Source organism: Chionomys nivalis, chromosome 9 (assembly GCF_950005125.1).
Source record: "Chionomys nivalis chromosome 9, mChiNiv1.1, whole genome shotgun sequence".
Lineage (NCBI taxonomy): Eukaryota > Metazoa > Chordata > Mammalia > Rodentia > Cricetidae > Chionomys > Chionomys nivalis.
Window position 1 is genome coordinate 42,215,357 of NC_080094.1, and position 13,506 is coordinate 42,228,862.

Here is a 13,506-nt window from a genome sequence, read left to right on the forward strand (position 1 = left end):
CTGTGAGTCTCTGCAAGCCACTCTGGGAAACTACCCCTCCCTGAGGAAAGGCAGCTTCTTTCTCTCCCAGCTCACCATTCAGTCTCCAACCATTGGGGGGGGGGGGTCACCTGAAAGAGAGAATAAGATTCCCGGGAGGGGACAGTGCTGCCTCGCTGGGCACCAGCCCTTGCTGCTGGCTCCTTTTCTCAAGCTTGGGAAGAGTGAAGTAAGGAAAGACGAGGTGGGAAGGATGAAGGATGGGAGGACTGTAGGTGGGGGTGGCGGTGCCAGGGAAAAGCCTGAGGCTAAAAACAAGAAAAGTCTTGGTGGAGAAGGAGGGGCTTCAGGGCTGGAATATCTCAGGCTCCTCCTGGACGGAGCTGGAGGAGGGGCAGCAGGGAACGAGATGTTTTCCCTCTGACATTCAGAGTCACAGTCAGAAGGCACTGGTTCCTGCAAAATTCAATAGTTTGAGGATCGTGAAGGGGTGCCACATACCACAGGGACAGCTTCCAGGTAAGTAAGACACAGTGCAGGCATTTGTTGCTGGCCTTACATCCCAGCAATTTTCTCATCACTTCAAATTCCTACCAAGAGGAAGGCCTTTCCCTTGGAGCCTTGATAGTGACTCAGAGATGGCTGTTCAGTGGGAAGCCATGGCAAGAGTCTGCAGTAACAGGGGCTATCAGGGAGTGACTTCTTGCCTAGGGCTGCCTTAAAAGCCACTTTGCCATTCCCAAGTCAGCCCATAGCCACCAGAGCTGCTTAGGGCTACTGTGGCCTGGCGGAAGCACAGGGAGCAGGACCAGGAAACACTTGATTCAAGGGTCCAAGTCTTGTAACTGTCTAGGGCTCCTGTCTTTTTCTGCAGGCAGCTCTGAGCTCCCTCCCAAGAGAGGGACCCCAGAACTCACTTTGGGCAAAGTAGGAAGTAGCTGGGCACTTCTAATGAGAAAAAAAAAATGGCCCAGTCTAGGTATGTCTAAATCTGTCTTGACTCCCATTTAATCTCCGCGGAAGTTGAACCCGGGGGCATTCACAATTAGGGTGCAGCTGCATAACCTGGGGGGGGGGGGTTTACAGAGGAAAAGAGAACAAACAACCTTCTCTCAAAAACTCATAGAAGAGGGACAAGGAAGCATAGGGATTCCTGGAAGAGTCAGGGCAGGCATAGAAAAGCATTGCCAGGGCAAGCAAGTGTGCATGGGTCCTGCACCAGAGATGGAGGGAAAAGCTGGCTTCCACATGCTCGCTGACAAGTACGAGGTGGGGGTGGGAAGGGGTGGGGTGGGCCTCTCTCTCTCTCTCTCTCTCTCTCTCTCTCTCTCTCTCTCTCACACACACACACACACACACACACACACACACACACACTCACACACACACTACAGGAACACCCAGGGACACACTTTTGCCTTCCGTTCAGGGGCTTCCTCTGAAGTCATGAGCGGTCTTTCCCTAGAGACTCGACATGCAGTGGACACTGTTGCTGCTGATGATGGTGCGGAGCCAGGGCCTGGCGGGACTTTCCCAGGACACGATACCCCTCTTCCGACTCACTCATCTGGGACCCTGGGACAACCCCAACAGCCGCGCCACCGACTCGCCCTGCCAGGGGCTCCCCTCTGCGGGAGCCACGAGCCTGACCCTGGCAAACCGGAGTCTGGAGCGCTTGCCCAGCTGCCTTCCACACACGCTGCGCAGCCTCGATGGCAGTCACAACCTGCTACAAGCCTTCGGCGGGCCTGAGTTCAGTCGCCTGCCCGAGCTGCGCGTGCTCACCCTGAACCATAACCGCATTTCCACGCTGCACTGGGACCACGGCACGCCGGGCGGGCTCAGCGAGCTCGACCTCAGCCACAATCTACTGGCCGCGCTGCCCCCGTGCGCAGGGCCCCCGGTGCGCAACCTGCGCACGCTGATGCTGGCCGGGAACCCACTGAGGGCGCTGCAGTCACGGACCTTCGCATGCTTCCCGGAGCTACGGCTACTCAACCTCTCCTGCAGCGAGTTGGGGCACATCGCCCACGAGGCATTCGCCCGGGAGGACGGCGGGCCCCTGGCGGCGCTGGAGGTCTTGGACCTGAGCGGCACGCGCCTCGAGCGAGGTGAGTGCGTTGTGAGGACTATGCAGGCACCTCTATGGGGATGGGGGCGGCTGGAAGTCAGGGCTGCATTCTTCCAGAGGTGGCCCCAGAAACCAACCGTGTGGCCCCGAAGTGCCACACAGTCGCAGAGGTGCTAACAATCTCCTGGTTACATATGAGGAAACTAAGGCACAGAATGGCGGAATGACTTGACCAAAGTCTCACACAGGTCTAGCGGCTAATGTCCCCAAATCCAAACCCAAGCATTCCACCAGCAGATCTTAACACCTTAGCCACTGTTTTCTGGATGGATGGAAGCTGTGGGATGGTGAGGTGGCACTGGAGCTCATGAACACACATATGAGCTTTGCCCCAAGTGTGCCAAAAAGGAATCCATTGATTTTTCCCCCTCAATTGTTTATACATGTGTTGGATTCTTCAAACAGGGTGTAGGAGGGAGGTACCTTTGATTCACAGGCATGCTTTCCCTTGAAAACACTTACGTGCTGGGTGGTGGTGGCACGTGCCTTTAATGCCAGCACTCTGGAGGCAGAGGCAGGCGGAATCTCTGTGAGTTCAAGGCCAGCCTGGTCTACAAGAGCTGGTTCCAGGACAGGCACCAAAGCTACAGAGAAACCCTATCTTGAAAAAACAAACAACACAAAACAAAACAAAAAACCAAAAAAAAAAAAAACACTTTACGTCTATAACCCCTTGTTCACCACAGTGGTGGGAGGAAGGGTGGCAAGGGGCTAGAAATTCAAAAATGGGGAATATTCTCCATATACTGGGAGACAACAAAATTGAGTTCCTGGGGCCCCTTTCTTCTTTTATGTTCCTCGAAGGCTCTCCACTCTTAGGAGGCATGAGAGCTAAGTCTAGCTATTTTGCCTGTGGTGTTTAACCTGAGGCTGTAACAGCAGCAGGCTTGGAGATGATGTCCCAGGTACCTGCTTATAGCTGTGTGGCCTTGGGTCAGCCATGCTTCTCTATGTTTTTGGCTATCTTGTAAGAAAGGATTAGACCTAGCTGAGAAAGGGTCTTTCCAGTGTTCCTTATACCTGAGACCTCCTCTTGCCTCTCATGTCTTTATTGCTGTCCCCTGGGGTTTTGCGCCTTGCTGTAAGGATAATTCCCTTTGATTCCAGTTGAGTCTGGGTGGATCAGAGACCTGCCACAGCTCAAGTCCCTCTACCTGAGGAAGATGCCCAGCCTAAAGACACTAGAGGGAGACATTTTCAAGAAGACTCCCAACCTGCAGCACCTGGATTGTCAAGAATCCCCAGCGCTTACTTCTGTCAACACAGAGATCTTTCAAGACACACCCTGTCTACAAGTCCTTCTGTTGCAAAAGTAAGTGATTCTAAGCCCAGCTCAGTCATAGGACTGATTTTGCCCATTATACTGTATTGAATTTTATATGACATACCAGTCTTTACTGTTTCTGTCAGCGCCCTTCTAAATTCTCTCTGACCTTCTGTTTTCCCCCATTTTCCCTGTGGTATTTTAAGCAGGTGTTTCCCCAGCTTAATAACTAGCAATGAGGAGACAAGGATGTTGGGTCTTCTCTCTACCAGAAGACCCTCCGTTCCCCCAGTGATGCCATTTCAGGCCATCCCAGGGTATGAGTGGGGCTGGGAGGGGAGGAGGCAGAGTAGGAAGGTTTACCATGCGGTAGGATCTGGGCTTGGTCCTCTTCTTCTAGTAGCAGCAATGGCTTGACTTCTCAGAGCAGCAGAGCGCTGAAGATGACCCCAGGCCACCTCTAGGCAGTGGGCCCACGTCTGGGACTTGTAATTTGTCATAGAGGCATCCTCTTTTCTCCCTTTTGGTATGGATGGGGATTGGAGGAGCTTCCAGAGTAGTGTCTAGTCTCTTCTCCCCTCTGATCAAGTTTACAGATGGACAGTGAGCCAGCAACCCCCTTGTCATCCCTTGTCTTGAACAGGGTGTAGAGCAAGTCTCTTGGGATCTGAGCACCTCGGCCAGCCCCTGACTCGGTGCTCTCAGCCTGTATGGTTTCTGTTGACCCTAAGCCTAAAACAGCTCTGTTAGCAATATCCAGTTATTTAACAGTCTGTTCTGTGTCATTGGCCATTTGTAAAGGATTAAAAGTAGCAGCATTGCACCTTAGTTCTGCATGAGGTTCTGTGTTCCCTGACCCATCTGGGCCTGGCACTTTGCAGGGGATGAAGACCTGCATGAAGATGGTGTCTTAGAGGCGCTACAGGGCTTGCCACATCGTGGATAAAGGTGGTGCCGTGGCCAGCAATTCCAGGGTAGCCTAGGAGTGCGTCCGTTTAGTTCTCTTTCGCCCAGTGCAGGTGTCAAAGATGGAACTGCTTTTCCTTAAGAGTGAACACTTGTCCTTCATTCAGTAACCAGATACTATGCACACTTGGTGTGGATGGAAAACATTTTGTGGCTATGACTCCTTTGAGCTTGATAAAAATACAAAAATTCAACGTAAAAAGAATGGAACACTGGAAAATGATCTAAAGTGATACATAAAAATAGCACTGGTCCTCCCTTTGGGGCTTTTCACTTGGAAAAAGCAACTGGGAGGCCTTAAATTCATTTCTGGAGTATAGAAGGTATCTATAGAATTGGTAAAGAAGGGGATAGAGAGGCAGCTTAGGGAGAAAGGCGCTGCTATGCAAGCATAAAGACTTGAGTTCATCCCTAGCGCTCCAGGCATGGCGGTGCACATCTGTAATAGCAGCATACCGGGATGCAGAGACAGGTGTGCCCCCGCAGTGTACTGGCCAGCCTCAGCCAGATGGCAAACTTCGGCATCAGTGCAGAGACTGTGCCTCAAAAAAATAAGGTGGACAGCAATTGAGGATGACATTCTGACAATCTATGACATTCACAGGTACATCCATGGATACACATCCCCACGTTCACATTGATAGGCACATCCCCGCCCCATTCTCTCTCACACAAATGATAATACTAACTGGTGGAGAGGATGCTGGTGATGGTAACAGCAATGATGGTAGTGATGATGACTGTACAATAATAATGATGGTGGTGAAGCTGCTGATGCTGAAATGGTTGTCATGACAGTAATGATGATGATACAGCTCCATCTTTCAACAAGGCCGCAGTTTTAGTATAGGAAGCAGGTGACTGCCAACTAGAACAAGCCATCGTGAGCCAGAGCAGAGGCACACACGCTGTGCTGTGTTAGAAAGCAGGTAGTGGTAGTGGTCCCTCAGGCTGGGGAAGGGAGGCTTCTGTAGGAAGGGCGTGAGGGAGCCATAGCTCTGTGCAGCTCATGATCCCCATGACGAATTGTAACTGTGAAGAGCAGGGAAGGAAAACCTAAGAGTCAAGGAGCTCAGAAGATGTGAAGAGCCCAGTTCAAACATTCTGTCAGACTCCAAGGAAGAAACAGGAGAGACAGCCAAGAGTGGGATCTGCCATTGTTAGGGGTAAGAAACTGTAAAAATGCCTAGAGTGATTCTGCACCACTCCTGTCCCCCGTTCCTGTCTGTGACTGCTCATCTTCACCCATCAAACACTGACGCTCGGAGCATGGTGACTAAGCCGGTGTTGTATCAGCAAATGTAGACGGAAAGGAGAAGGCCTCGAGAGCTGGGTCTGTTTTCTCTTACTCTTGGAGCCCTGACTGCCAAGTGATGCTCTAGGCTCACCTCCCAGGTGGTAAGAGGTGCGTGGAGAGCCCACACCCACTTGAGGCTCTCTATAGGTGAGGTAGTCCTACATCACCTGGTCCAGGGGAGCCTGCCCACACCAGGAACTACCAAAGCACCCCAAGAATCATGTGAATGAAAGCAAGGCATTTGTAAGCTTCCACGTAATTGGTGCCATCCTCCTCTTAACAAGGGCTACTGTGCACTAAGCGAGGCGTGGTATAAGTATTGGCATTGTGCCATCAGCTATGGTCTACTTCTAGCACTCAATTGCTTTCTTCTTTCTGGTTACATTCAGTTCGCTAATATCCTCCTAGCCTAAGTCAGCCACCAAGTTTCAAGGGGTAGAGAACTACAGATTAGCTTTGGCTGGGGAGAGATGCAATCACATAGCAAAGGTACTTGCCTACAGAGATGAGAGCGCCTATGGCCATTTTCACAAATAGTCCACCATCCCCAGCAACGGCCAACCCACTCCAGGCTCTTCCCCCACCCCTTTCTTTTTTTTTTTTTTTTTTTTTGATGTGATTTTTTTTTATTCTTTTTTAATTAAAATTTCCACCTGCTCCCCGTTTCCCATTTCCCTCCCCTCCTCCCAAATATTGCCCCCTCCCCCCACTTCCCTCCCCCATCCCCACTCCTCTTCTCCTCCCCCCACACCATTCCCCCTCCCTCTTGATACTGAAGAGCAGTCCAAATTCTCTGCCCTGCGGGAAGACGAAGGTCTTCTGTCTACTTCCAGGAAGGTGAGCATCTAAACAGGCTAAGCTCCCACAAAGCCGGTTCATGTATTAGGATCGAAACCTAGTGCCATTGTCCTTGGCTTCTCATCTGCCCACCCCTTTCTTCCCTGGAGTTCAACAGAATCTTCGCCCTAGACTCATTCCATTCCCTGGGTCTCTCAGCTTATTCAGGGGTGTTTTCACTAAGAGTTTTGGAAAAATATTTACCTAGTATATATGAGGCCCTAGGTTCAATCCCCAGCACCAACCTATAACAATCATATCTACTATCTACTTTTTGCATAACAATTTGTATTTACTAACACGTTCATTATCACAGCTTTTTTATAAAAGCACTTGGCATTGGGTATTTTCTCTATTCAATGAGTTAATAATGACTTATTTGGTTGGCAAAATAGGAGGTCTAAACTCATTTTGGGCTCTACTCAGAGTTCTATCACTGGCAGATTGTTTTTCCACAGTACTGCCATGCCTCTTAGGAACATTTCTTTTTTTTTAAGGTTTAATTACTTGGGGCTGGAGAGATGGCTCGGTGGTTAAGAGAACTGGCTGCTCTTCTAAAGGTATTGAGTTCAATTCTCAGCAACCACATGGTGGCTCACAGCCATTTATAGTGGGAACTGAAGACCTCTTCTAATATAAAGGAATGCAGGCAGATAGAACACTCATATCCATAAAAATGGAATGCAGGCAGATAGAACACTCATATACATAAAAATAAATAAAAAATCTTTCAAAAAGATTTAATTATTTTTATTTTACGCGCGTGTTTGCTTTGTCTGTATCTATATCTTTGTACCGTGTGTGTAGTGTCCATGGAAGCCAGATGTGAGATCCTCTGGGACTGGAGTTATAACTGGTTGTGAACCACCATGTGGGTGCTAAGAACTAAACTCAGATCCTCTAGAAGAGCAGCCAGTGCTCTTAACCCCTGGGTCATCTCTCCAGCCCTTGTGGGAACGTTGTGAACCTAATTGTTCAAATGGAACCTAAAAGCATGACTTAACTGATTTGTGTGTGTGTTTGTGTGTGTGTCTGTGTGTCTGTGTCTGTGTGTGTCATTTCAGCTGCAACTTGAGTTCCTTTGGTCCTTGGATTGTGAATTCCTCCCAGATCTTATCTGTCGGCCTCTTTGGCAACCCTCTCACCTGCAGCTGTGAACTGGCTTGGCTTCTCGAGGATGCAAATAAAACAGTCTTATACAGGTAACACATTTACCAAACCGATGGCTGTGAGGTGAGCTCAGTCTTCCAGAGTTGGAGTTGTCCCAGCTCATGTCTTACCCATACAACCATGTGGGCATTCACCGCAGTGTAGTCAGACAGGGGGGATGAGGGCTCTACTCCTATTCCGGCCAGCCAGAAGAAGCAAAGAACATGGAAAAACTGACTTGGGAGTTTTTAAATGGATGAAGCTGCCAGATGGTGCTCCCCAGTTCCACTCATATTCATTGGCCAACAGTTAGTGGACAGGGCACAGCTAACTGCAAAGGAGGCTGGGAAATGTAGTCTGCATGCCCTGTAGGGAAAGGAAAACCAGCTGTACCATTTCTCCCTTTTTCAGACAAAGGAATGGAGCCCAAGCAAGTGAGGTACTTGATAAATTCATGTGGCTATTGAAGGAGGCAGTATCTGTCTTCATCTACATCTGTGCTCTTAACCGCTAGGTCCCTTGACCCCCCTCCCCAAGATGGCCTAGCTTCCTGCTCTTGGCCATTCAACCTAAGTATGCTTACAGAGCTTTCTCAAGGGCAGGAAACAAATTCTAATGGTATCTCTTGGCTTAGAAAAGGTTTTTTCTAAGATGCACCAAATCCCTTGGCAATCAGGGTCACCCTATGTCGGTAAAAATGATGTTGCAAGCACACGCTGAAGTCTGGCTTTATTCCACTTCTTACTATGGGTATGACTGTCACACTCTGTGGGGATGACAGTTCCTACTGCACAGTGCTTCCCGGGTTTATGCTCTGCCGTTGGCTACCTATGGCATCTTGGGCAGTTAGCACCTCCCTCCAGTTTCCTTCTCTACCCAGTAGAAGGATGACAGGAACTTCCTTCAAAGGTTTCCTGGGTCAATAAAATGATGTTACTAGGTGATGCTTGGTAGATATGTGTCGGCAAAGGAGATACCCACATTGAGGGGTTAAAACCCCGAAACCAAGTATCTCCTAATGATTAATTTTCCCTCCAGGGCACTAGATACCGTGTGTGAGCCGGCTCCAGGATCCGAGGGCCCCTTCTCTGGCCCTCTCTCCCTCTCCCAGCTGTCTACAGTGTGCAGGTCAGACCAAAGCACTACCCTCCTGGCTTCAAACCCGCCCCACTTTGATCATCCAGTTTCTGCACCACGGACACAGGGGCCTTCCATTGAACAGAGCACGACCCTGTCTGCTCAGCCTGGAGGAAGCCAACAAAATATCACTAAGGTCTCTTCCCACACCATGACTTCTCTCACACAAGGGTCACGGATGCATAGCGATATTTCAGAGGAAGCTACCCAGGCCACTGCTGACTCTGTGACAGTTCACAGGCCCTCCAGGGCTCTACCTGGTGCTGCCGGCACCGGGGCAGAACAGATTGCCGCCACACACATCCCTGAGCCCAGTATCTCACCTGCCTCCACTACACTGCCCGGCAAACACCTTGGACCCTGGTCTACTTCACCAAACCCCAGGAGCGTCTCTCAGACCAACCAGAGGACACAAGCCACCACCAGGGTTCTCCGCACACATCCTCCACAGGACAATATCCCAGTCTTGCTGCTAGATGACGACAGTGAGGAAGAGGAGGAGACTCGGCATCAGGTGGCAGCCCCTCACCAGGATGTCTCTTGCGATTACCACCCCTGCAAGCATCTGCAGACCCCATGTGCAGAGTTGCAGAGGCGCTTCAGATGCCGGTGCCCTGGCCTCAGTGGGGAAGACAGCATCCCAGACCCTCCTAAGCTGCAGGGGGTTTCAGAGATGACTGACACGTCGATGCTCATCCACTGGTGTGCTCCCAACTCAGTGGTGCACTGGTACCAAATCAGCTACTTGGCAGAAGGAGAATCTGGGAACCAGTCAGTGGTGGACATCTACGCTACAGCCCGGCAACACCCCCTGTACAAGCTGTCACCAAGCACTACCTACCATGTGTGTGTACAGGCAGCCAACAGGGCTGGCCTGAGCCAGCCGCAGACCTCAGGCTGGAAGAGGTCATGTGCTACCTTCACAACTAAGCCCAGCTCTGTGGTCATCTTTTGGGGACTGTGTACCTCCAGTGGCCTGTTACTGGTTAGCACCCTCGTGCTGTCTGTATGTCTCTGGAGGCAGCGCTGGAGGCCACACAGGCAGTTCTATGACACTGACCTGGTGGCCTTCAAAAACCCAGCCAGGGCTGAGGAAGTAACTCAGTGGTAGTGACTTACCCATGCACAAGGTCTTGGGTTTATCCCCAACATCAAAATCAGACACATTTGAGGCCTTGGATTAATCTCTAGCAGCCAAATGAAACAACAGACCAGCCTTTACTTTGACCACCTGCTGAGGCTCCAGACCTGCAATTATCCCAACTTCTTTTTTCCAATCAAACATCTGCATGCAGAAATTATGACCTAATGCCTAAAACAACCACAAGTTCTATATTCCCCAAAGTCTAGACGTGGTCTTACTTGCAGCCCATACTGGCCTCAAACTCAGACCCTTCTGTCTCTCTCTCCAAATGCTGGGGTTACAAGAGTTTGGAGAGGAGGCAAAATTGAACCCACAAACAGCGTTTATTTCTATTGTAAGAAAAAATTGTTTGAATCCACCTCTGTCTGCAGAACAGGTGGCAGCACAAACACCATGTTGCAGAAAGCAAGCGCATCCTAGCTGGACTCGAATATGAAGCACGCTATACACTTCTGAGTGACTAAGTTATTCAAGCATGTTTTCAACATCCTAAAATACAGCCCTAGTTCCATCAAATATATGCCCAAGAGAATTGGAGTAGCATTTGAAAGCCCTCCCCTAGATCCTGCTTTAAAAGCTACAAAAGTCAAAGATGTGAATTAGTATTGTCCTAAGTAATTGCACGGCCCCAGTGTTCTTAGCCTACACTCAAGGATGAGTCTGTCCTGTGCAGAGACTGAGATAAGTTTGTCAATCAGCATACACAAATGAATACTCTAGTATTCTCATTCAAATACAGCTCTAGTGTATTTTTAAAGATGAACAGAATGCTGGGCAGTAGTGGTGCATACCTTTAATCCCAGCACTCGGGAGGCAGAGGCAGGTGGATCTCCGTGAGTTCAAGACTGACCTCACCTACAGAGCTAGTTCTAGGACAGCCAAGCCTACACAAAGAAACTCTGTCTTGAAAAAAAAAAAAGACAACGTATTTTTTTAACAATTCGGTATAAAAAAATGTGAGGATGTTTGAACTATTTTGTAAGAGGAGATATGGAAAAAGTGTTGAACAGAGCTAGAGCAAAACCCCTCATACTAAGGCTACTATGAAACAATAACCACAATAAGCAACCATAATAAAGAGAATAAACATCTAATCTCCTCCCTAAGCGCTTTGCCATCTTTTTATTTGACATTTCTGTGGGCTCACCATCCCGGATGCTTCAGCAGTCCCTGTGTCTCCAGTCTCAGCGGCTCAAAGTTAGAAACTGTAGGGAGAGGCTTGCCCACCCGTCCCTCTTCCCTGTGAATCGTGGGTAGGGTCTTCTATACTCCAAGGCCATGGTAGCTGCATTTGTCACTTTTCTATTACTACGACAAAACATCACGACCAAGGCAACTTACAGAAAGAAAGGTTTATTTAGCTTGTGGTTCCAGAGGGGCCAAGAACCTGTCATGGCTGAGAGGTTGCAGGCAGGTAATCATGGCAGTTGGAGCTTGATGTTGAGAGTTCATTTTGGGGGGGGGGGGGAGAAGGGTCTTAGTAAACTTTTTGTTGTTTACTTTTATTGATTCTTTGCAGATTTCTCTTCATGCTTCCCAATCCTGCCCACCTCCCATCCCCGTCCCCCCCTCCCCAAAACAAATGAACAAACAAAACAAAGTAAAACCAACAAAACAAAATAAGCAACAACATAGAGAAGATTATTGTTGTGGAAGCTGCAGTGTGGCCTGTTGAGTCACACAGTTCACCCAAGGTCCTTTCATCTTCAAGTGTTCTCGCGAGGAGCCACTGAGTCTGGCTCAAGGTTATTGATAACAGGCTCTCACTAGGTCTCCCCTTGGATATCCTCTTGTTTGTCCTGTGTCCTGGGGATTCTGCCATTTCGGATCCGTAAGTTTGTCCCCTTTAACTGTTCCAACAGTTCATAGATATGGTGGATGTTCGGGTGGGCCAGTTTATGGCCCTGGTTCTGGGCCTGGGTGGTAGCTGGGCTGGCCAGCCCACCAGCTCTCGTCTATTGTAACCACCCCGGTGAGCTCTCCAGCCCACCCAGCCTGCAACAAGGAGCGGGGCCAGTTCTCCTGCTTTCAGCCCCCTGGGTCTGGCTCCCCCCAAGACACCACCAGAGCCAGCTCCACTGTCTTGCCCACGCAAAGGTGCAGGGCCCTCTCTCCCGATTGCTGTACTGGGGGAGGGGGCATGGGACCGTGAGGCCAACTCTCTGGCTCTCAAGTCCTTAGGGCTGGCTCACCTGCATTCCAAACAAGGTTAGCTCTAGTGTGCTGCCTTGGCAGGGTGAAGGGTCTGCTCTCCTGTGTGCCGCAGCAGTGAGACGTCAGGCAGCTTTTCCTCACCTATACCACCACCGTTGGGGGCTGCAGATCCCTGGCCCCTTGACTTTCTTTGCCTTGCAAAACAACTTGTTTACCTGTGCCTGCAGCTGCTCTGAGAGCGGAGACCCAGATGAGGGGGGAGGGTAGTGGGTTCTGGTGAGGCCTAGAGCTGGGGCATGGCTATCAGTTAAGGATCCCTATATAAGCTTCCCTGGAGCACAATAAACTTGGCATTCTTGTATCAAGAAAGATCCGTGTCCCTGTGTCTTTCTGCGTGTGTGTGTGTGTGTGTGTGTGTGTGTGTGTGTGTGTGTGTGTGTGTAAGTCTCCAGCTTAGTTCCCGGCTTGAGTACCCCCTCGAGTACTGTCATGTGGTGCAGACACTCACACCACCACAGGACTGACTATGGGGGAGGGATCGTTTCTCCAGGCCACCACATGGAGACCAGTGAGTGGCGGGGTCAGCTCTGCTGTTCTCACACCTCAGAGCTGGCTCACCTGCGTCCTGACAACAGCGGCAGCTCTAGTGTGTTGCCCAGGTGAGGTGCATGCACATAGTGAAGAGTGGGGCCATCTTTCCTGATTGCGGGGGCCAGCTCTCCTGCTACAGTCTCCAGTGAGCAACAGAGTTAGCTATTTCAGGGACAGCTCGGCACCATCTTCAGATTTCAACACGCTTGGCTCCTATGACCCCTGTGGTAGCACAAGCCATGGACATCAACGGACCCAGACATGACCCTCGGCAGCAGCCCTGGCACAGGTATCACCGTGGCCCTGGGACACCACCAGTCTCCTGGCTGACCAGATCCGTGTGGCCTTTGGTGGTACCATGGGCCATGGACATCAACTCAGACCCTGGCTGCTGTAGAGCCACGGACCCAGACATGGCCCAAGCAGCAGCCCTGGCCTAGATGATACCACTCAGATCAGCATGGCCCTGGTGGCAGCAAGGCCCTCAGACATTCACAGACCCCAGGCATCAGTGTGGCCATTGGTGGCAACGTGGGCCACAGACATCAATACTGATCCCGGCTGTGGCAGAACCATAGTCCCAGACAGCAGTTGCACCTCCCACCCCCCAACACCAATCTAACCCCAAGTGGTGGCCCAGACCACAGGCCTCTGCATGGCCCTCAGCGGCAACAGGAGCCAGACATCAATTCAGCTGCTTCAGGGCCTTGGACCACGATTAGCCCAACAGGTGCAGCCATCACCTCGGACTCAGGTGGCAGCAAGGCCTTTCACACTGGCCTGTTTCTCACCACGCTCCCCTCCTCAGATCTGGCTCTCTCCAGCCCATGGACCTCTCTACCTTATTCTCTTTCACT

The 13,506-nt window shown here is 50.5% G+C and overlaps 1 protein-coding gene across 3 annotated transcripts; it reads left to right on the top strand.

Moving 5' to 3' along the window:
- The first annotated feature begins 196 nt into the window (after positions 1–196).
- On the top strand, positions 197–9,974 carry Lrrn4 (leucine rich repeat neuronal 4). Of its 3 annotated transcripts, XM_057781025.1 has the most exons (6): positions 197–208; positions 411–498; positions 1,445–2,090; positions 3,218–3,422; positions 7,539–7,676; positions 8,662–9,974. In XM_057781025.1, the coding sequence occupies exons 3-6, from the start codon at positions 1,454–1,456 to the stop codon at positions 9,869–9,871; spliced, it is 2,190 nt and encodes a 729-aa protein (XP_057637008.1). In that variant the 5' UTR covers positions 197–208; positions 411–498; positions 1,445–1,453; the 3' UTR covers positions 9,872–9,974. The 3 variants fall into 3 exon arrangements, with proteins under 3 accessions (XP_057637008.1, XP_057637009.1, XP_057637007.1); XM_057781026.1 differs by lacking the exon at positions 197–208 and having other exon boundaries at positions 354–498; positions 1,409–2,090; XM_057781024.1 differs by lacking the exon at positions 197–208 and having other exon boundaries at positions 355–498.
- The last annotated feature ends 3,532 nt before the right edge of the window (positions 9,975–13,506 follow it).

Excerpts from the sequence above, each read along its gene's own strand:
- Lrrn4 (XM_057781025.1), top strand. The coding sequence starts at position 1,454 with ATGCAGTGGACACTGTTGCTGCTGATGATGGTGCGGAGCCAGGGCCTG. Across the intron at positions 2,091-3,217 it reads CGGCACGCGCCTCGAGCGAG|TTGAGTCTGGGTGGATCAGA; the intron begins GTGAGTGCGTTG and ends CTTTGATTCCAG. Across the intron at positions 3,423-7,538 it reads CAAGTCCTTCTGTTGCAAAA|CTGCAACTTGAGTTCCTTTG; the intron begins GTAAGTGATTCT and ends GTGTCATTTCAG.